Below are 22,220 nucleotides of genomic sequence, written 5' to 3'. Positions count from 1 at the left end.
TATTTTGTTGGAATACAGATTTTCAAGGTAGCTTCTCATTATGTTATGCATCTCAGTGGTGCCTGTCGTGATATTTCCTTTTTCATCACGGATTTTAGTAATTTGAGTCTTCTCTCTTCTTCTCTTTTTTAGTGTGGCTAAGGGTTTGTCTATTTTGTTTACTTTCCCAAAGAACCAACTTTTTGTTTTGTCAATTTTTTGAATTGTTTCTATTGTTTCAATTTCATTGATTTCAGCTCTGATTTTAATTATTTCCTGTCTTCTACTCTTTTGCTGTTATTCTCTTCTTCATTTCTAGGACTTTGAGCTGTATGTTAGGTCATTTAGTTGTTGACTTTTCATTTTTTTCTTGAATGAGCACCATGCAATGAATTTTCCTCTTAGTACTGCTTTCATAGTGTCCCATAGATTTTAATATGTTGTATCGTCATTTTAATTGAACTCTAAGAATTTTTTTATCTCCTCCCTGTTGTTTTCTGTTACCATGTTTCATTCAATAGCATATTATTTAGTCTCCAGGTGTTGGAATAATTTCTGTTTTTTATTTTGTCATTGATTTCTAATTTCATTCCATTATGATCTGATAAAACACAAGGTAGTATCTCATTTCCTAAGGGCTGCTTTGTGGCATAACATATGGTCTGTTTTCGAGAAGGGTCCATGTGCTGTTGAGAAGAAAGTGAATTTGCTCATTGATGGATGGAATATTCTATATATGTCTATTAAGTCTAGGTTTTTGATTGTGTTATTGAATTCTATAGTTTCTTTGTTTAGTTTTTGTTTGGAAGATGTATCCAGTGGTGACAGTGGTGTGTTAAAGTCACCCAGAATTATTGTATTGTGTTCTGTTTGATTCCTGGAATTGAGAAAGATTTGTTTGATGTTCAGGGATGCACCATTGTTTGGGGCATAAATATTTACTATCGTTATGGCTTCCTGATTTGTGGTTCCCTTAAGCAGTATGAAATGTCCTTTTTTATCCCTTCTGACTAACTTTGTGTTAAAGTCCACGTTATCTGAAATAAGGATGGAACCCCCCCCACTTTTTTACCGAGTCCATGTGCTTAGTAGGTTTTTTCCCATCTTTTCACCTTTAGTCTGTGGATGTCCTTTTCTATGAGATGAGTCTCTTAAAGGCAGCATATTGTTGGGTCTTTCTTTTTAATCCATTCTGCCAGTCTATGTCTTTTGATTGATGAGTTTAGTCCATTAACGTTCAGGGGTTATTATTGAGATATGATTTGTATTCCCAGTCATTTGGGCTTATTTTTGGTTTTTACCTTGACTTGGTTTCTCCTTTGAGTGGATTTTTCTTTAAGGTAGTTCCTCCCTTTGCTGATCTACATTGTTGTTTTTCATTTCTTCCTTATGGAATATTTTGTTGAGAACATTCTGTAGCGTAGGCTTTCTGTTTGTAAATTCTTTTAACTTTTGTTTATCATGAAAGGATTCTATTTCATCTTCAAATCTGAGGGTTAGTTTTGCTGGGTAATGGATTCCTGGTTGGCAACCATGTTCTTTCAGAGCTTGAAATATGTTGTTCCAGGCCCTTCTCGCGTTTAGTGTTTGGGTTGAGAAATGAGCTGCTATCTATATTGGTTTCCCACTATGTTATCTGATGCTTTTCTCTCACCGCCTTCAAAATCCTGTCTTTATTTTGAATGTTAGGCCTTTTTTATTATAATGTGCCTTGGTGTGGATCTGTTGTGATTTATGCATTTGGTGTTCTGTAAGCCTCTTGTATTTGATTTTGCATTTCAATCTTCAGACTTAGGAAATTTTCTGCTATTATTTCATTGAATAGGTTGTTCATTCCTTTGGTTTGTTTCTCTGTGCCTTCCTCAATTCCGATAATTCTTTCTTAAGTTTGGTCTTTTCATGATATCCCATAGTTCTTGGAGATTCTCTTCATGATTTCTTACCATCTTCTCTGTTTGGGCAACTCCATTTTCAAGATTAAATATTTTGTCTTCTTTTTATGAGGTTCTGTCTTCCAAGTGGTCTAATTTTTTGATGATGTTTTCCATTGAGTTTTTTATTTGGTTTATTGTTTCCTTCATTTGAAGGATTTCCGTTTTTTTTTTTTTTTTTTTTTTTTTTGAGAATCTCTATCTCTTTGTTGAAATGATCTTTTGCTTCCTGCAGTTGCTCTTTCAACTGCTTATTGGAGTGATCATTCATTGTCTGCATTTGCTCTCTTATCTCATCCTTTGCTTCACGAATCATCTTAATCATGTATAATCTGAAATCCTTTTCTGACATTTCTTCTATACTGTCACTGGATTCTATTAATATAGAATCTAGATTTGTTTGGATCATTTTCTTCCCTTGTTCTTTCATGTTGTTTATGTATCTTCCCCTCTAGCAGTGCAGCTCTGGGGTATTGCAGATTCCCCCCTATAGGCTTATAGTGACCCTATAGGTTTCCAAAACCTTTTCTTTAAGGGGGAGATCAATATTAGCAGTGCCCAGTTCAGACATTATGCAATCCTAGACCAAATAGCTCCTATGAGGACATTAACAATATTGTCATAATAAACAGAATGAGTTCAATTATTGCCTTCAGTATAGCAAATAGATTTGCAATAATGTCTGCAGTTTCTAATGGAGGACAAAGAGGATGCAGAGGGATGTAGGATGTAGCCATTAATGGGTTAAGAAAAGAATATTCAGAAATTCTAGATAATAGAAAGCATGAGAGTGTAATCAAAAGAAATTGGTTGTTAGCATGCAAAAAGGGAGAAAGAGCCTCTGAGGGAACAGATGAATAAAATAGAGTAAGAAAAGTAAAGACATAAAAACTTAAAATTATTCAATAAGGAGAAAAAAGAAAATCTACACTATGATAGTCATATAGTACTCAAACCTCCCAGTCTTCAGTAGCCTGATGCATGAGAGGTATCTGACAATGAGCTTCAAGTCTCTAGCAGGCGTCTCAGGATGGGATTTGCCCCACCTACAGATCGGAGTTATGGCTTCCAGGATTATGCAAGATGGCCGCTCTGACTTCCAAATGTGTTGGCAGGTGGGGAGCTGCAGCTTGGGGTGTGGACGTGGTAGGCTGGAAGACCTGGAGGCGGGGTGTGGTTGGTCAGGCAGGGGTCCTGGAGTTGGGGTGTGTTTGGTGTGGTCGGGGGATCCTGGAGGCGGGGTACAGTCATTCGGTCTTGGGATCCTGGTGATAGGCGCAGTCAGTTGGTCTGTGAGGCCTGTTGGTGGGGAGTACTCAGTGGATGTGAGGGCCCCAGAGGCAGGGAGTGATCACTTGGACTGAGGGATCCAGGAGAAGGGGCTCAGCCAGTCCGGCCAGGGATCCTACGTGGCCTGGCCATTGTCTGAAAATGGCGACAGCCTCGTGTAACCAAACCTGCAGATACTGTAACAGTGAAGTTCCAGGCAATAGCAGTTAGCTGGCGCTCAACTGGCGGTCAGCGGTCAGTTTGCTGACTGTCGTCGGATGATCGGGATCCTCGGCTGGTGGATGATGGATAGGTGAAAGGCAGGCGATGGACAGGCAAGAGGCAGGCAAATGGTGGATGATAGGCGCCTGACAGTGAGCAATCTGCACTCAAAGAGGCATCAATAGGCTGTGGATGAATACAGGTGATTGCTGTAGACAAATGGGGTAGACATCAGGGGATCAATAAGCAGCAAAAACTCCCTCACCAAGAGACAGATATATCTGCTTGAAACCCGAGTTAGGGAGCAACAAGGAACGCAGCCTCCCTCTAGTCCACCATCTTGGATCCCTGGAGTTATTTTCATTATTGAGTTCTTTTCATTTTCTTGAGTATTATCTTTTTACTGTAGTATATAATATATATATGTATGTATATTTCCATATATATCTATATATGTGTGTGTGTATAAAATTAGCTATATTGACCTTGTTTTTTTGGTACCGGGAATTGAACCCAGGGCACTTAATCACTGAGCCACATCCCCAGCCTTTTTTAATATTTTATTTTTTATGGGGCACAACTTAAGAACAGACTGTTCACCACTGAGAAGTCCAAATTTGAAAGTCTTTATTAAGCCAGCCGTCAGACTGTCTCACACAATGCCCCAGAAAATGGCTATTGGGAGAACATCCCCGACTGCAAGGTTGTAGGGGTTCTTATACCAAAAATTACATTAATCATAAGTGTCTGTTGCTATGATTAGAAATTACACATTAACATCATGAGATCATCGACAGAGGGGGAAGTGGGTCAAACTGACCCTTACCTAGGTACAAACTAAAGAATGGTTACTAACATCCACACAATCACTGTTTACATGGTACATTGTTTAGGAGCAATAGGAATCAAAAGAGAGCAATTCTTTACTACATAGGAGTTGCCATTGTATCTTATTCAACATGTCACACCAAGTAACTGATGATGGGCACAGAGGTGTGGTGTTCCCATGGGAGAAGCTTATTTCCTACATAACATGGAGTCTCAGAGCAAAATGGAGTCTGTTTAGTCATTCCTCTTAGAGTGTGGCCTATAACATTCTCATGGAGTCAGATCTGTCAGCCCATCACATATTTAGAGACAGGGTCCCACTGAGTTGCTTAGGACCTTGCTAAGTTGCTGAGACTGGCTTTGAACTCACAATCCTCCTGCCTCAACCTCCCAAACCACTGGGATTATAGGTGTGTACCACTGTGCCTGGCTGTAATTAACCATTTTTTCAGTGTACAGTTCAGTAGCATTAATTACACTTATTTTTGTGTACCAATCACTTTTTCTAATACATTTTTTATCTTTCCAAACCAAAATTCTAAACTATGTAGTAATTCCCATCTCCCCTCACCCCCTAGTAACCTCTAATCTGCCTTTTCTATGAATCTGTTCTAGATACTTGATTTTGGTGGAATTATATATTCTCAGTTGTTTGTTGTTCTCATCAGTTTATACTTTTTTTTTTTTTTTTGAGGTACTAGAGATTGAACCCAAGGCTTCTCATATGCTAAGCACTTTACCCCTGAGCCATACCCCCAACTGTCAGTTGATAGTTTAAAATGTGACTTCAAAGATAAATCTAATTTCAGAAATTATGCACAAAACCATACTTACCACTTACTCTAGTATAGGAGGAAAAGAACAATCTTATAATTGTTAAAATCCCAACTGATATTGGAAAACAGTAAGTTGATTGAAAAGTTGTCTGTAAAAGCTAAGACTTATGAATGGTAAAGACAGTTTTGAAAAACAGCAGCTGTGCAGAGGGAATATATTATGATTTATTCTAAAGTTCAAGTAAAGCACTGTGATACTGATACAGGCATAGATAAATTTACTCAATGGAACTGAATATCTAATCTAGGAAAAGACATTTGGGTATCTTATAGGGTAGAGGTAGCTTTAGAAATTAGTGGGCAAAGATTGAACTAAGTGTGCTGAGATAGGGAAAAGATAATATTAGATCCCTGTTTTGCCCTGCCTTTTAACTTCCTGATGAATTAAGGACTATACATATAAAAAAAATCTTTAAAAAACTTTTAGAAGAAATGTGGGATAATATCTTTGTGATGTCAAGAGTTTCTTAACACTTGGAGCAAAAAATAACTTCTGTTAACAGAGTCCATAAGGAAAGTAAAAGACAAGTTATTGATTAAGAGGTTTAGATGTAATAGCTGGCTAATAAAAGCAAGTAGACAACTCTTAATGAACTCTTATTGATACAATATGAAAAAAAAAAAAACACTTAGTAGAAAAAATAGGCAAAAAAAAAAAAAGACTAAATATTAATATGTGTTGAAACAGTGTTAGGTAGTTTGTGACCATCAGTTATATTATTGTTTGTTGATATATTTCTTAATAGAATAATCCTTGCTTTGCATAGTAGTGTTAACTGCAATTTTTGCTCATGGAAACTGTGTCCTCATTTTATATGACTTTTGGTTGGCAGTCCCATACAAAGCAAGGACTGCCTATATAAAATTTTAATGAGAACTAATTCCTAAATATTACTGTAATTTTACACCCACATTTGATTTGCAAATCCCTTCGAATTAATAGATTTTGATTTTGACACTTCTTGGGCTCTCCCAAACTTATTTGTATATGGTGGCTACTTTCTCTGAAGGTACAGGTCTTTATAACATAAGGCAAGAAGTATTATAGAAAAGCCAGCATAACAACTTTTAATTATTCCATAATGAGGAATCATTTCCCTAAGTGTTGATATTATCTGTTTTAAAATCTTTTAAGTAGTATGAAATATGTATTACTAGAAATTTATTTTCTGCTAATATATTTTCATTTCCATAGTAATCAACAAGATACCATGCTTTTAGCAACTGAGTCTTCAGAACTAAGCACTTCAGATTTTCTTCCATCAGAAGTTGGAATTAGAACATCATGTGAGGTGAATAATGCTGAGAGTAGTACAGGAGAAAGAAGTGTTGACCTGAACAATAAATCACTGTAAGTATTTTATATGATAGGATTTTTTTCTTCATATTTTAATAAGATTCTTAAATTTTTTTTTTTTTCCCATCCTGGAAATTGAACCCAGGGCTTCACAAGTGCCAGGCAAGCCTCTACCACTGAGCCATACCCCCCAACCCTTAATGGGTTCTTAAATTATAGCATCATTTTATCCAGGAATTACAAGGGATCGTTAACATCTGGACTACTTCTTTTGTAATCTTACTGTGGTCTGTTAGTGCTACATCAGGGTTTTTTACTTTATATTCTACTATACAAAGATTCTTTTTATATCTCATGTATGAGCTTTGAGTTATTTTTATTTCTGTCAAAAGTAGTTCATTTTTTTTTTTAAACTAGAGATTGGACCCAAGGCAACCTACTGCTGAGCTAAATCTCCAGCCCCTTTTATTTTGAGACAGGCTCTGGTTCATTTGCCCAGACTGTCCTCGAACTTGGGGTCTTCCTGCCTCAGCCTCCCAAGTTGCTGGTGTTACAGGCATGCACCACAGTGTAATAGGTAATACATTCATAAGGTTCAAACATCAGAAACTGAAATGGCTGGGTGTGGTGGCACACATGTATAATCTCAGCAGCTTGGGAGGCTGAGGAAGGAGGATTGCAGGTTCAAAGCTTCAGCAACCAAGCAAGATCCTAAGCAACTTAGCGATGCCCTGTCTCAAAATAAAAAAATAAAAAGGGCTGGGCATGTGACTCAGTGGTAAAGTGCCTCTGGGTTCAGTCCCTAGTATCAGAAAAGAAATAAATAAGTAAAAACTGAAAAGGCACAGAGCAACATCTCCTTTCACCCTGTCCCCTTTCACTTTGACAAGTTACCAGTGTTTATTTCTTACATTATTTTAAGAGAGATTTTAAAAGTGTGTACTCAAAGCTAGTATGCATTTGTTTTTTGCTCTTTTTAATGGTAGAATACTTTTACATAATATTTTGCAGTTTTCTTGTCTTTTCATAAAAATTTTCCTTGTTCTGTCTCTCTCTCTCTCTCTCTTTCTCTCTCGTACTGGGGATTGGATCCAGGGACTCACACATGCTAGTAAGGTGCTCTACCACTGTGCTATATTCTCAACCTTTTTATTTTGAGATAGTTATTACTAAGTTGAGGTGGCCTTGAAGTTACTGTCCTTCTACCTCAGCCTCACAAATAGTTGGATTATAGGTGTGGTACACTGTTCCCGGCTTCTTAGTCTACCTTTAATTTGTACTTTTGTTTTTGAGAAGGAATTTTGAGGATCTCTTTACATTTAAAACCCATTATTAAAAATTAATTTGTTTTTGTGAGTTTTATATATCCTTTGCCCAGTTTTTTAAAGTTTGATATTGTTTTGTAAGAGCTCTTTATATTTTAGGGTGGTTTGCCTTGTGATGTGAGTTTCTTGGTTTGGAATATTTAAATCTTTGATCTACTTAGCGTATATTGTCAGCACATTATAAGGGATGGAACTAGTTCTGCTTTTTTCTCAATGTTATTCATTTTTTTCATTACCATTTATTTAATTTTGTCTGTTTTTTAAAATACTGTATTTTGTATTTCATTTTCTCCTGTTTTGAGATGCTACCTTTATTATGTGCTGAAATATATGTTTTAGAATCAGTTTTTGGATTTTGCTTCAATTACCTGTTTATTCATATGTTAATACCACTACCTACTCTAATTATTGATGCTCAGCTGTATATTTGTACATCGATACAACAAGTTAGTCTCTCAGTTTTCTGTGCCATTTTTACAGTAAGTAAACTTTCAAAGGAATTCTTTCTGGTTCTGAGAGGGTTATTTAAAAATCTTTAAGAATTTTATTTGAACAAAACTGCATGTTGTTTACAGATTAAATAATTTTTTTAGGGAGACCGATCAAGTAGAAAATGTAAAACCAATTTTGAGAGGTCGACTCCAGAAACCTAAACCGAATCTATCAAGAGCAGTTGGGAAGAAATCAGTTCTTTTACGAAACAAAACAGATGCGGAGAGCAAGAATTCATGTTCAGAAACTTCAGTTGACAAGGTATGACATAAGAGACATTCTGGAATTAAAATTATAAAATAAAAAATTTTCCTAAGTAGTTGGTAATAAAAATATTCAGCTTGTAATTACAGATGACTGTTACTGATATTAAAAGATATAAGAACTTACACATCAACATTAGGTTTCTTTCTATCTTATTAGTCTCCTGTTTACATATTTTCTATTTTTTTTAATATATTTTTTAGTTGTCAGTGGATAGTTATTCATTTAATTGTTTGTTGGTATGTGTGGTGCTGACAATTGAACCCAGTGCCTCACACATGCTAGGCAAATGCTCTACTCCTGAATTATAACACCAGCCCTTTTACATATTTTCTTTAGAACCAGGGGACATATCATTTTAAACCTCCTCAGTGGTGAAAAATCTTTTGGTTATGTACATAAAAGTTTTATTCAAAATATTTTTTAAACTGCCTATGAGTTATACCTACAATACTTTTATCTAAATATAAGCAGTCACCTTCCTATTTGTGCTTAATGAACTTTGTGTATGAAAACATTATGTATGAATGCAGAAGTTAAAACATTTTTTCTCAGAAGCTATTCATATATACCTTCTTGGGTCTAATTGAACTTTTAAAAATGTATTAGACCATGCGTGGTGGCACATGCCTGTAATCCCAGTGGCTTGGGAGGCTGAGGTAGGAGGTTCTCAAGTTCAAAGCCAGCCTCAGCAATTGAGCAAGGCCCTAAGCAACTCAGCGAGACCCTGTCTCTAAATAAAAGAAAAAGGACTGGGATGTGCCTCAGTGGGTAAATGCTCCTGAGTTCAATCCCTGGAACAAAAATTAAAAATATAAAAGTAAAATGCATTGGGTTAACATTATTGATTTGCCTAAGCATTTCTTTTTTCTTTAATTTTTAAAAATAAAAGCAAATGATTTTGTAAGTAGGATTTTCTTAAGGAAACAAGAATATTTTATAGGTCATGGAGATTATATTATTGGTTCAAAATATTTAAAATATTTTTGTGGTTCTTAGGCATTGTCAGAAAGAATCTGTTTACATTGCTATTAGGATTAAATGAATGTTCCCATTTCCTTTTATCTCTGAAAATTATGTTACAAAAGTTTTAATTTTGGCTAAATCACTCTTTAAAACATTGGTCAAGTTTCTTTCTTAAATACTGGGAATTAAATCAAGGGCCTTGAACCACCAAGCTACCTTCCCAGCTCTTTTTATTTTTTATTTTGGGACAGAGTTTATATAAGTTGCTCAGACTGACCTCAAACTTGCAGTCCTTCTGCCTAGTTTCCCAGGTAGCTGAGATAACGGGTGTGTGCCACCATTCACTGATCACATTTTTTCTCTCTTAAGTACCTTTTTTAGCAGGTTTTTTGTTTTTGGCAGGGAGGTCAATTTGTTTTCATATAGCTTTATTATTATCTAGAAATTTTGGAAAATACAGGTCGATCTAAAAATTAAAATGAAAATTAGTTGTAATTTCGTTGTCCAGATCCAACCAGTCTTTTCACATTTATCATCGTAGGTTTTCTTTTATAAAATTTAGTAGTGGTATGAATTTAATTTTATATCTTGTTGCTATTTAACATTTCACAAATTTTTTTTCATGTTATTAAACTACTTCTGAAAACATGTTTTTTGCTGGGCATGGTGGTATACGCCTGTAATCCCAGCTACTTGGTAGGTAGGATTGCAAGTTGAGGAAAGCCTTAGCAACCTAGCAAGGCCCTAAGTAGCCTAGCGAGACCCTATCTCAAAATAAAACTTAAAAAAAAAAGGGCTGGGGATGTGACTCAGTGGTAATGTGCCCCTGGGTTCAATCCCTGGTATGGGGGAAAAAAAAAGAAAACATGGTTTTCTGTGATACTCTTATCAGTGATGTTTAACTGACCTTATTTAGCTATTTATTCATTTTTGGAAAATTTATCTGTTTGCAGTGTTTGGTATTTTACATAATGTTCCAGTGAACATTGTGGTGTGTACATCTTTTTCCATTTAATTTATTAAAATAGGGTCTTCACAATGATATTCCTGAGTCAAAGAATATGAACATTTTAAAAACTCTTCATATTGACAAGGACTGTCTAATAATGAATAAGATTATCTGTTTTATAATATTCTCATTTGCATTTAGGATTATTAAAAAATCTGGTAGAAATACAGAAAATGAAATTGCATTGTTTTAATTAGTTTCTTTCTAACAAAGTTTGAGGTTTTAAGTAGTTAGTAGGTTAACTGTAAAATTTCAATTCACAGAATCACATGGAAAAAAATAAAATGAATTCAGGTAACTCTTTTGAAATGGAGAATACAGAAAGAGAGAACCTTGAAGCTGAAACTATGTCTAAGTAAGTACTTAGAAGCTAATACAAAAGTGTGTTAACTTTTAGGAATTATTCTAATCACTTGTTTTCTACTTGATAGAATCTGATACTATTTTTATCTACTGTACTTTAAGTCCATTTTCAACAATAGGTGGTGATGAAACATTTTAGTAACATTTTCTATGCTTGACATGGTAAATAAAAATTATGGTTTGGGCCCACTGAATTAACAATTACATTTGTAATGTTCACAAAGTGTTGTTAAATACAATGAATGGTTAAGGTAATGTTTCTGAAAAATTTTATAGTAAGGGATTTCAGAAGAGAATATTTAACTCAATGTGGAGAACTATAACAGCTTCACTCCAATGTGACTTTTTTTTTTTTTGGTGCTGGGGATCAAACCCAGGTCCTTGTGCTTAGAAGGCAAGCACTCTACTGAATGAGCTATCTCCCCAGCCCCCCAATGTGACTTTAACCAATAGGTTCTGGGCTATTTCAGGTGGTATAATTTATACCACAATTTGGGACTAATTTCCTAGAATTGTATAACATATAGTAGTATCCTGTATGCGGCATACTGATGTCACATCCTTGGTAGATGTAGATTTTTTTCAAGTCCCCCCCTCCCCTTTTTTTTGTGATGCTAGAGGTTGAATTCAGACCCTCACGTAAGCTTGAAAAGTGCACTGCTCTACCTTACCATCCCCTTTATATTTGATTTTTTTGGGGGGGTGGGTAGCAGGGATTGAACTCAGGGGCACTCGACCACTGAGCCACATCCCTAGCCCTTTGTGTTTTATTTAGACGCAGGGTCTCACTAAGTTGCTTAGTGCCTTGCTTTTGCTGAGGCTGGTTTTGAACTTGCATTCCTCTTGTCTCAGCCTCCTGAGCTGCTGGGTTTACAGGTATGTGCTACTGAGCCCAGCCCCTTTTTTATTTGAATTTGAGATAATGTCTACCAAGTTGCCCAGGCTGTCCTTGAAGTTGCAATCCTGCCTCACTTTCCCAGGTAGTAAAGATTACAGGTGTGCACCACCATACCTGGCTGACAATTTTGTAATGAAAAGTTGATTTTAAAATGCTTTTTATAGTCAGGCTTCCAGAATTATGTCTGCTCAAAAGAGTAGGATTAGAGGTATGAATATCTTTCAAGATGTTCTTGAGGATATCTGTGAATTATTTTATATTCTGAATGATTTTCTTATTCGTATCATGGAAAAAAACAGTTTGTAACTTCAGATTAAACATTGATTTTATTTCTTCGTGGTTCTAGTTTGAATGAAAAAACTTGTCTGCAGAAAGATAATCAACCAAAGGCTTTTAGACCTTCACGACCAGTAAGGGGCCGATTACCAAGGCCAAAGCCAAATATAGAGAAAACTGAAGAAAGAAAAGAAATTCTTGAATCACAGGAAAAAATTGGGATTGATATACAGAATAATGAAAATGAATCCTGTGTTGATAGAGATGTAAGTACATTCTTTCTTACACTGTGTTAAGCAAGTACATAAATCTTAACATAAACCTCTCATTCCTTTTAAAAACAACAATGGCTGCACAGTTTGTGTGCATTGGTTATTGAATTTATGGTCAAAATTTCATAGCAGTTTTGCTAATTGTAAAACCATTTTAGATTTTGAGCATTTACATGATTGATAATTTGCTTTCACCTTCCCTCATATTTGAACTTGCTTTTTCCCTATTTCTCCATGAATATTTAAATTACCCTTTCCATTTGAAAAGATAGTTAAGTAAATGACTTTTAATATTGGCTTAAATAGAATAAAATGTTGAAAACTTCCCTCTAAAATATAATTCCAGGAACAAAGATCATGAATTTTAGATTATTTACATAGACTTCATGAGAAAGTTAGTATGATGTAAGATTTGGATTTCCTCTGTTGTAATTTCTCTAGTTGTAATGTAATAATTGGAAAAATTCAAAAAGAGGAACACCATGCAGTAATTCTAACAGATCAGTCCAAAACAGTTATTTCCTTTATGATTTGGCAGAAAAGAATGGGAGCTTTGACTTAAGGTAAAAGGTATGACTTATGAAATTTTTCTAAGATACCTAAAGAAAATACATTTAAAAAGCATCCTTTGAATTTCATTTTATACTTCTGATTTTTTTTCATTTTCCTCATATAACAAAAATTTCAGTGAACTTTTAAAAAATTAAATTTTGTTGTGAAATCTAAAACATTAAAACATTTTTGTTTGTTATTAAGATTCCTCAACAAATGGAAGATCAGTCATGTAAAAATTTCAGTAGGGAAGTGTCACATGTCATATCTGAAAGAAAAGATTCTTCTTTTCAAAAAGTACAGCCAGATGAGCCCAAGACTCATGAATGTCCAAGGTAAGCATCATTTTATTGACCATGTAATTTTTGAATTTTGTAGTTTTTTTTTTTGTTTATTTTGATACTAGAGATTTAACCCAGGAGCACTTTTCCACTGAGCTACATCCCCAGCCCTTTTGTTTTTTATTTTGAAACGGTCTCACTAAGTCGTTTAGGGCCTCGCTAAATTGCTGTGGCTGCCCTTGTACTTGGAATCCTATCTCAGCCTCTCGAGTTGCTGGGATTATAGTGTGCACCACTGTGCCCAACTTAATTTTGTATAGTTTTAGAACTTAATCAGTTTTTTTTAGACAAAAGCATATTAGGTTTGTTTTCCGTATGATAAGTAATAGAATGTTTAAAATATTTCAAAGTACAACTTTATGATCTCCAAGGAACTTTATGTCATAACTTTTATGTTGACTTCTTAGTTGATGACTTGAAAAGAGTAACTTTCCATAAATTAGAATTTGAGTTAACAGGAGTAGCCTTATCACTTAACATGCATTTTAAGTTATATGCCTGTATCCAAATGTGCAAATGCTATTTTTAGTATTTGTTTCTTTGGCATTAGATTAATTGGATACATATCGGTTTTATTTAAGATTGACATAAATTTTATGTAATACTTATTAATGAAGATCCATACTTTTTATAGCCAAAGTTTTTGTTTCCCCTTGTAGAGTATCAAATCAGAGTGATGGAATTACTAGTGTACTTCAAAAATTTTTAGTTTGGTAATGCTTAATGCACACAGATGCAGAGAGAATAATAATGGATTCCCATGGGTCTCGCTAAGTTGCTGAGGCTGGCTTTGAACTTGTGATCCTCCTGACCTTGCCTTCCAGGTAGCTGGGATTATAGGGTGTGCTGCCATACCTGGCTGCTATACTTTGTCAAATGTACCTAACCTGAAAGTGAAAACTAGTTTTCTTGAACTTCTTTAAAGATCTTTATTAAAACAGAAAAATTCCTTTATTTCTTTCTTCCTCTACTATTTTTGCTTCACCCCTCAGTTTTTTCACTACCAGTGCGCCACAAAATCTGTTGATTAGAAACTTGTCCAACCTCATTAACTTGTTATGTATCTCTGATACAGATTTCATTTACAAGTAACTTACTGATTGAAGTCTGGCTTCAACTAAAAAAAAGTAAATGAAAAAAAATTTAAAAATTAATGTGACTCAGTATAAAGTTAGGTTTTCTTTGCTGCTTCTGGGTTTTAGAACCCTGGTGGATATTGTTTATACCTAATACCAATCTGATCTCGGAACTTCCCTCTCTACAGGCTGTGAGTGTCCTTTACGCTTTATCATGTGACCTTTCTGGCTTTTTGAATGTCCAGGATCATTAAAAACAATTCTAAAATTCTGTTTTGTCAGATCATATATTTTTTGTGTGTCTACTAAGCAGTTTTCCACTTCCCTTACTTCCCTTACTCTGAATTCTTTGGCCTATTCAAGTTGCTGTGTAAGAGAAAGGGATAACAGGGAAACAGTCTTCAAAATGAAGACTGTATTAAAAAATTCTTGGGCTGGGGAAATAGCTCAGTTGGCCCTGGGTTTGATCCCCAGCACTACAAAAAAAAAATTCTTCATTAGATAAATGAGTGAATTTTTTTTTCAATCTTCTGGACTATTATATATCATATCTACTTCATATAAATATTTTGAGGCTTTTGTCATTAGAGTGATTTATCTTAAAGAGGTGTGTCAATATTTTATAGATTCTTAAACTCTGCATTTTAGAAAAACACATCCGTGACCTAGAAGTAGATATATAGTTTTGTGCTATCCTTTCTTCTGTTTTCTCCAAACATGATCTCCTTTCTTTGCTTATATTCTTAAATTCTCTGATCTTTGAAGAGAATTTTATGGATCCATTGTATATTTTAAGTTGAGAAATATTCTCATTCAACTACATATCTGACTTCTAGTCTCATACTGCCCTTCATTTAATTATGCAGCTAACGTGAACTCTATGAGAAAAGGTCTGCATTGCTCATCATTGTATTCCCAATTCAGAACAGATACCTTTCTAGCATGTAATAGGACTTAGAAATACTTGTTAATTTATTATTTATGAACTCAGTGAGGCATCAAATTTGTTTATCCATAAAAATAGGTTCATGATGGGGCTGGGATGGTGGCTCAGTGGTAGAGTGCTTGTCTAGCACTAAGTCACTGGGCTCAATTCTTAGCACCACATAAAAACAGAAAAAGATCTCTTGTGTGTCAACAACTAAAAATATATTTAAAAATTAAGCTCATGAAAGTCCTTTTATTACTTAAAAACAATTTAAGCACATGGAATATAATTATAACATTTCATATTTGTATTTTACAATTTGAACTGATACTGAAATAATAAAGTACTAATAAAGCCTTTGCTTATTTATTATGTTTAAAGGATAAACCATTGTTGAAAATATGACTTTATAAAAATTATCTTTTCTCATGAATTTCAAACCAGATTCTTAACAGAGTAACCTCACTAAAAAAAAACTGGGTGTTTCTGGATGAAGATGATCAAAGAATGCAGCGAATCAGAGAACAGAGTGAAATCCATCCAGGATTAACCACATTAAATTTCTTTTATCACTTGCTATCAATTTTGCATTTAATGTTATCATTTACTGAAGTTAGTGGTAGATGTAAATACGTGTTATATAAACAAGTACAATTTGAAAAGCAGTCTTGTTTCTAAAGATTTTTTAAAATATATTTCTTTTAGATATTGATAGACCTTTATTTTATTTATTTATTTATATGTGGTGCTGAGGATCAAACCCAGTGCCTCACACATGCTAGGCAAGCGTTCTACCATTGAGCCACAATCCCAGCCCCTGAAGACTTTCTTAAATTAAAAAATTGCATTATAAAAAACAGATATTTCAGTGAAGAAACGTTAGGTCCTACAAATTTCATGCAAGTCATAGCCTCCATTTCATTATTTTACATTTTTTTTTTTTAACCTTTTGATATAGTATCTTTTTCAAATCTCAAAATGTTCTTTATAGTCTGAAATAGCCTGTAATGTACTGCCCTGTGGCTTTGGGCTCATGTTGGTAGGAGGGTTTTGCACTTGGGTGGGCCTTGCATTTATTTTCTTTCATTGGCCATCATTTGTTCTAAAGTTGGCAACCTGATATTTGTGTCCCTTTGTGTTTACTTACCCCAGGTGAATGGTGCAGTTTCTATTGTCATTAGGTATTAAAGGAGGAAGATTCTGAAGATCTGTCATTTAAATTTAGTCTTTTTTTTTTTTTTTTTTTTTTTTTTTTTAATCATACTGGGGATTTAACCCAAGAGCACTTTAGCACTGAGTGACAGTCCTGCTTGTGCACCCCCTTTTTAAATTTTGAGAAGTAGTATCACTAAGTTGCTTAGGGCCTTGCTAAGTTGCTGAGCCTGGATCACAAGTGTGCACCACCACTCTTGGCTTTAGTCATCTTTTCAAAAAGATTAAAAAAAAAAATCTCTTTTTTTAATTACAAAGAATTGCCTTTTTTTTTTTTTTATTAGTGCCACCCTTTTAAAAATGTTTTAAAATATTTAATTGACACATAGTAATTACATATATATATATATATATATATATTTTTTTTTTTTTTTTGGTGGTGCTGGGGATTTGAACCCAGGGCCTTGTGCTTGCAAAGCAAGCACTCTACCAACTGAGCTATATCCCCAGCCCTAGTAATTACATATATTTATGGAGTGTTGTGTGACATTTTAATACATGTGTACAATGTGTAATGATTAAGGTAATTGGCAAATCTTTTGTTTCAGATATTTATCATTTCTTTGTATCAGGAACAGTCAAAATCCTCTCTACTAGCTATTATGAATACCGAATTAATTGTTGTCAACCATAGTTATCCTACTGTGCTATTGAACATAAAGGTTATTTGGCCTGTATATTTAAAAACATCCTCATACATGTTAACCATCTGCCCCTTCTGCAATCATAATTTTTAATAAATTTTTAAAATCCATTAAGTGCACAGTTATATATTTGTTCGGCCTGACTTGGCTGAATAAATCTTTTTGTTTCTTTTGTTCTGGCTTTTGCCCAAGATTAATGACTATCTTTAATGCTAAGCTTCATTTGTATATGTATTTCAATTGGTTTTACCATCTATTATGGTAAATACAAAACAAAAGAATGCTGCTGCTTTTCTGAAGAGCAAGGTGGCTTGTTTTGTATAGTGATTATATGTCGAGTAATGTTCAGGAAAACACAGCACATTGTGTATTTTTATGGAATCACATTCTGTTTAAAAAATGTCTGTATAGGAAGTCTCATTTTAAATTTTTCAAAATGTTTGGGATTTGGGTTTGTGGCTCAGTAGTACAGCACTTGCCTAGCATGTGTGAGGCATCTTTAGCACCAGATGAAAAGTAAAATAAATAAATAAAAGATATTGTTTCCATCTACAACTACAGAAATATTTTAAAAAAATGTTTGGAAGGCAGAGTTAGTTTCTTAGAATACTTTTCTTATTCGAGTCATATTTCCATCTAACTATTTGATATGGCTAAGTCTGTCATGGCAAGGTATATGTCTGGGTAGAAGATAATTGGAGCAGAGAGCTAGAAGTAGAAACACCTTGATGTAATGCCAACATATTTAGAGTCTTTCCCAGCTAGTGTTTGCATAGGATGGTGAAAATGACAATTGGAAAGGAACTAACTGTTCAGGGACAATTAGCAGCTAGGCTGATCTCATTAGTAAATATCTCTCTATGTCTCTATAAGTAGGTACAGTTATGACTTTAAAATTTTACTATAATTTAAAAAGTTAGAATTTTTTCCTTTGATTTTTAAATTTTATCCAGTGATTTTGGGGGTATCTTTGATTGTTTTTATTTTTATTTCATTTTATTTTTTATTGCTGGGAATTGAACCCAGGGCCAAACATGCTTCTAGCATTGAGCTATGCCTAGCCCCTTAATATCTTAAAATTTGTGCATTTCTGGTGTTTCTGTAATGATTTCTCAACTCAACTATCATCTCTTCATCTGGCTTTCTTGTTTAAAATTTGATTGTCTTCTTCTTTTTTTTTTTTTTTTCCTTCAGCATTCAAGAAGATAAACAAGCAAATGTCATCAAGCAAGTCCCTGTTTCAAGGACTCGATTTCAGAAACCAAAGCCAAATACAGGAAGAAGAAGAGAGATATCCTCAAAGGAAGAAGTACCAGAGGAAATACTTGCCTCTGGGGAAATGACAGCAGCTTTGACAGAAATTGTAAGACTAGATGCCTTACCAAGGGAGAAGGTATCAGTGACAACCACTACTGCTAAAGAAACGAAGTCAGATTTAAAAGAAACTGGGAGAGACATTTCTCTCAGTGAGAAGATGCCGGAAATGACTGACGTTACTTTGGAAATGCAGACAGGTTTGAAAGCAATTGAAAGAGAAATTTCCCCAAGGGGGATGATATCAGAAATGACTGACAGCGCTGTGCAGAAGGAGACAGATTTGAAAACGCCTGGAAGAGAGAGTTTCCCAAGGGAGAAGGTTCAGAAATTAATTGATGCCATTGAGGAAATAGACAGAAATTTGGAAGAAACTGGAATAAGAGAAATATCCCCACAGGAAAATGTCCAAGAGATCAAGTCTATTGGTGAGATGGAGACAGATTTGAAAGAAACTGAAAGAGAAATGCCCACAAGAGACAGGACTCTACAAAAGATTAATGTCACTGAGGAAGGAGAGGCAGATTTAGAAGAAACTGAAGGAAGAGAAATATCTGCATTCATAATGGTTCCAGAGGAAGTCAAAACTATAGATGAAATGAAAACAGATCCGAAAGAAATTAGAGGAGAAATTTCTCAAAGGGAAAAGGTGCTAGTGAAGGTCAGTGCCCTAGGGGAAAGGGAGATTGATTTGAAAGAAACTGGAAGAGACATTTCCCTAATGGAGACCATATCAGGAGGGATGACTGCCATTGAGGGAATGGAAGCAGATTTGAAAGATACGGGAAGAGATATTGCCCTGATGGAGACCATATCAGAAAAGACGACTACTATTGAGGGAATAGAGGCAGATTTGAAAGATATGGGAAGAGACATTTCTCTGATGGAGACCATATCAGAAAAGATGACCGCTATTGAGGGAATAGAGGCAGATTTGAAAGATACTGGAAGAGACATTGCCCTGATGGAGACCATATCAGGGGAGATGATCACCACTGAGGGAATGGAGGCAGATTTGAAAGATACTGGAAGAAAAAATTCCTTGAAGAAGAGAGGATCTGTAAAGATTGGTGTTACTGAGGAAATAGTGGCAGATTTGGAAAAACCTGGAAAAATAGAAGATTCTCCAAGGGAAAATGAATCAGAGGAACCTGGTACTTCAGAGCAAACTGAAGCAAATGTAATGCAGAGCAATAGTGTTGAAATCACTAGCACACCTTCACTAGATATGAAAGTACGTATTTTCCTGTCCTTTTAAGTTTTAAAAAAAAAATTTTTTTAGGTAAAAGTTACCAAAATAATTCCATGTTTATTGACCTTAAATACAGCAACATTTTAAATTTCTAAAAGTTGTAAGTTTTTCCCAACCCTAAAGTTTTATAATTTGGACCTTGAAAAACTGTGTTCTTTAAACAACAAAGTTTAGAAGTTTTTTAAGTGTGGAAAAGTTCTTTTTTTTGGTACTGAGGATTGAATCCAGGGGCATTTTACCACTGAGCCATATTCCCAGCCCCTTTTTAGTATTTGATTTTGAGACAGGGCCTCACTAAGTTGCTGAGGCTGGCCTCAAGCTTTTGATCTTCCTGTCTTAGCCTTTGTAATATAGTCACTAGTTTTATAGGCATGTGTCACCATGCCCAGCAAAAAGTTATTGTTTTTAGTAACTATTTGAAGTCACTTTTTTAGATAAAAGGAATATGGAAATATGCTGCAATTATTTATTTTGGCTATATTTATGTCTGTTTTTCTCCTTATTTCCTGCCCTACCTCATGTACTCCACTTCTAAGTTCTGTTAAAAATTTCCTGTTACTTGAAGTTCATTCTCTTTTCAAGGATTTTTTTTTCTAAAATTTTTTGGGTAGATAACGACACTTTTGGAAAAATCATAATATACAGTGTAAAAGGAAGACTTACTCGATTCTGGGTTTTAATATTTGTAAGTTAAATTTTATTTAAAAATTAAATGTTAGGGCTATAGCTCAGTAGTGGAGCACTTAGCCTCACACATATGAGGACTGGGTTCAATCCTCAGCTGCACATGAAAATAAATAAAATAAAGGTAGTGTGTCCATCTTCAACTAAAATATATTTTTAAAAATTAAAAATTAAGAACAAAAAGTTTTAAGGGGTTTAGAAAACAGTAGACATTTGTTTGGAATGTGTGAAATGCTTACAGAATCTGTATATGCCCATTTAGTATAACTATTTCTTTTAGACTATTAGCAGTGAAGTATTATCAGTGATGCATATACCTACAGAAGAAAATAGAAATTCTGAAAAGGAGGTATCCTGTCATTTAAGTCATTTGAAGATTTCTTCACAGACTTCTGAACTTGGTGAAACAGAAGACCAGGGGATAAGACCTCCAGATGTTCCAGAGCAGTTTTCAGATATTAACTTAAGGTACAAATATATATATAGGTCTGCGTGGTTTTAAAGAAAAAGCATTTACAGATTATGTCAAACTAAATGACGTTTCAAGGCATAATATACCAGATGGTGTTTGAGATTTAAGATAGTTTTGGGAAGACTGGGAGAAGGAATTGAGGTCATTCTGACAGTGAATTGTGAGAATTACTAACGTGTAAAATTGTATAGACCACCTATTCCTAAGACAACATGGGTTTAGCAAACTGCTTTCTTTGTATAATGACGATATAATTCCCTAGGTTCATACGTGGATTCTACTACTTATGGTTTTTGAAATCTATGAAATGATTTTGATTTGTTTTCCTATTAAGAATTAGGATTAAATGTTTACTACCAATTGCTAAGTTTGTCCTACAACCCCATTTGTGCTGCCCCTTCATTTCTTTCTAAAGTTTGATAATCCTTGTTCCAAAAGCAAATCTCTTCCTCAAGAACAGAAGCCACGTGAAGATAAACCAGCACCTTTTTTGAGAAGCAAATTAAAAAGACCGAAACCAAATTTAACAAGAGCAATTTTAAAGAAAGAGACTACAGAAGCACAAAAATATGTACCTGGGAAGAAATTGGAAACTGATAAAGTAGAGACCATTGTGATACAGCAGGACAGTGAACAAGTTAGTACTTTCACTTCTCAACATGTGAGTGATTAAGATGGAGGTTGTGGAATCTGGGTGCATTGGCACATACCTGGAATCTCAGCAATTTGGGAGGCTGAGGCAAATTTGAGGCCACCCTCAGCAGTTTAGTGAGGCCCTCACCAACTTAGTGAGACCCTGTCTCAAAATAAATAAAAAGTGCCAGGGAATTTAGTTCCATGTTTAAGTGCCCCTGGTTTCAATCCCTGGTATTTAAAAAAAATATATTAAAAAAAAAAAAAAAGGATCTTGCTTCTGTATGTGGGATAGAGGTTAATTACCATGGTTATAAGTATCTCTTTTTTTCCCCTTTTTTTTAATTAAAATATTTTTATTTTTACAGACACATTTTTATTCATTGTACACAAATGGGGTACAACTATTCATTTCTATGGTTGTATACAATATATATTCAAACCATTCATGTAATCATACATACATATAATCATACATATATATATAGGGTAATACTGTCTGTTTCATTCTACTGTTTTTCCATCCCCACTCCTTCCCACCCCTTTTTCATCTACACCATCTAAAGTTCCTTCATTCTTCTCTTCCCTCCACTAGCCCCCATCGTTATATATTGTCATGCACTTCTCAGAGAAAACATTTGGCCTTTGGATTTTGGGCTTGGCCTGTTTCACTAAGCATGATATTTTCCAGCTTCGTCCATTTACCAGCAAATGCCATAATTTTATTGTTCTTTATGACTGAGTAATATTCCATTGTGTATATGTACCACAGTTTCTTTATCCATTCATCAGTTGAAGGGCATCTAGGTTGGTTCCACAATCTAGCTATTGTGAATTGAGCTGCTATGAACATTGATGTGGCTGCATCACTGTAGTATGCTGATT

The 22,220-nt window shown here is 34.7% G+C and overlaps 1 protein-coding gene across 10 annotated transcripts in view; it reads left to right on the top strand.

Annotated features, from left to right (window-relative positions):
• The window catches only part of Bdp1 (B double prime 1, subunit of RNA polymerase III transcription initiation factor IIIB), a 109,482-nt gene that overhangs the window by 32,550 nt on the left and 54,712 nt on the right, over positions 1–22,220 (top strand). For 7 of the 10 annotated variants that reach the window (XM_047556018.1, XM_047556024.1, XM_047556022.1 and 4 more), the window contains 8 exons: positions 6,261–6,416; positions 8,263–8,440; positions 10,682–10,773; positions 12,026–12,221; positions 12,984–13,114; positions 18,175–19,528; positions 20,511–20,698; positions 21,141–21,363. In XM_047556018.1, the coding sequence (XP_047411974.1) occupies positions 6,261–6,416; positions 8,263–8,440; positions 10,682–10,773; positions 12,026–12,221; positions 12,984–13,114; positions 18,175–19,528; positions 20,511–20,698; positions 21,141–21,363 (2,518 nt within the window). The remainder of the gene's footprint in view (positions 1–6,260; positions 6,417–8,262; positions 8,441–10,681; positions 10,774–12,025; positions 12,222–12,983; positions 13,115–18,174; positions 19,529–20,510; positions 20,699–21,140; positions 21,364–22,220) is intronic. The other 3 variants (XM_047556020.1, XM_047556019.1, XM_047556021.1) reach the window with 2 other exon arrangements.

The sequence above is a fragment of the Sciurus carolinensis genome, chromosome 6 (genome assembly GCF_902686445.1).
Source record: "Sciurus carolinensis chromosome 6, mSciCar1.2, whole genome shotgun sequence".
Classification (NCBI taxonomy): Eukaryota; Metazoa; Chordata; class Mammalia; order Rodentia; family Sciuridae; genus Sciurus; species Sciurus carolinensis.
Note: the sequence above shows the minus strand (reverse complement) of the source record. Positions and strands in the feature narration are given on the sequence as shown.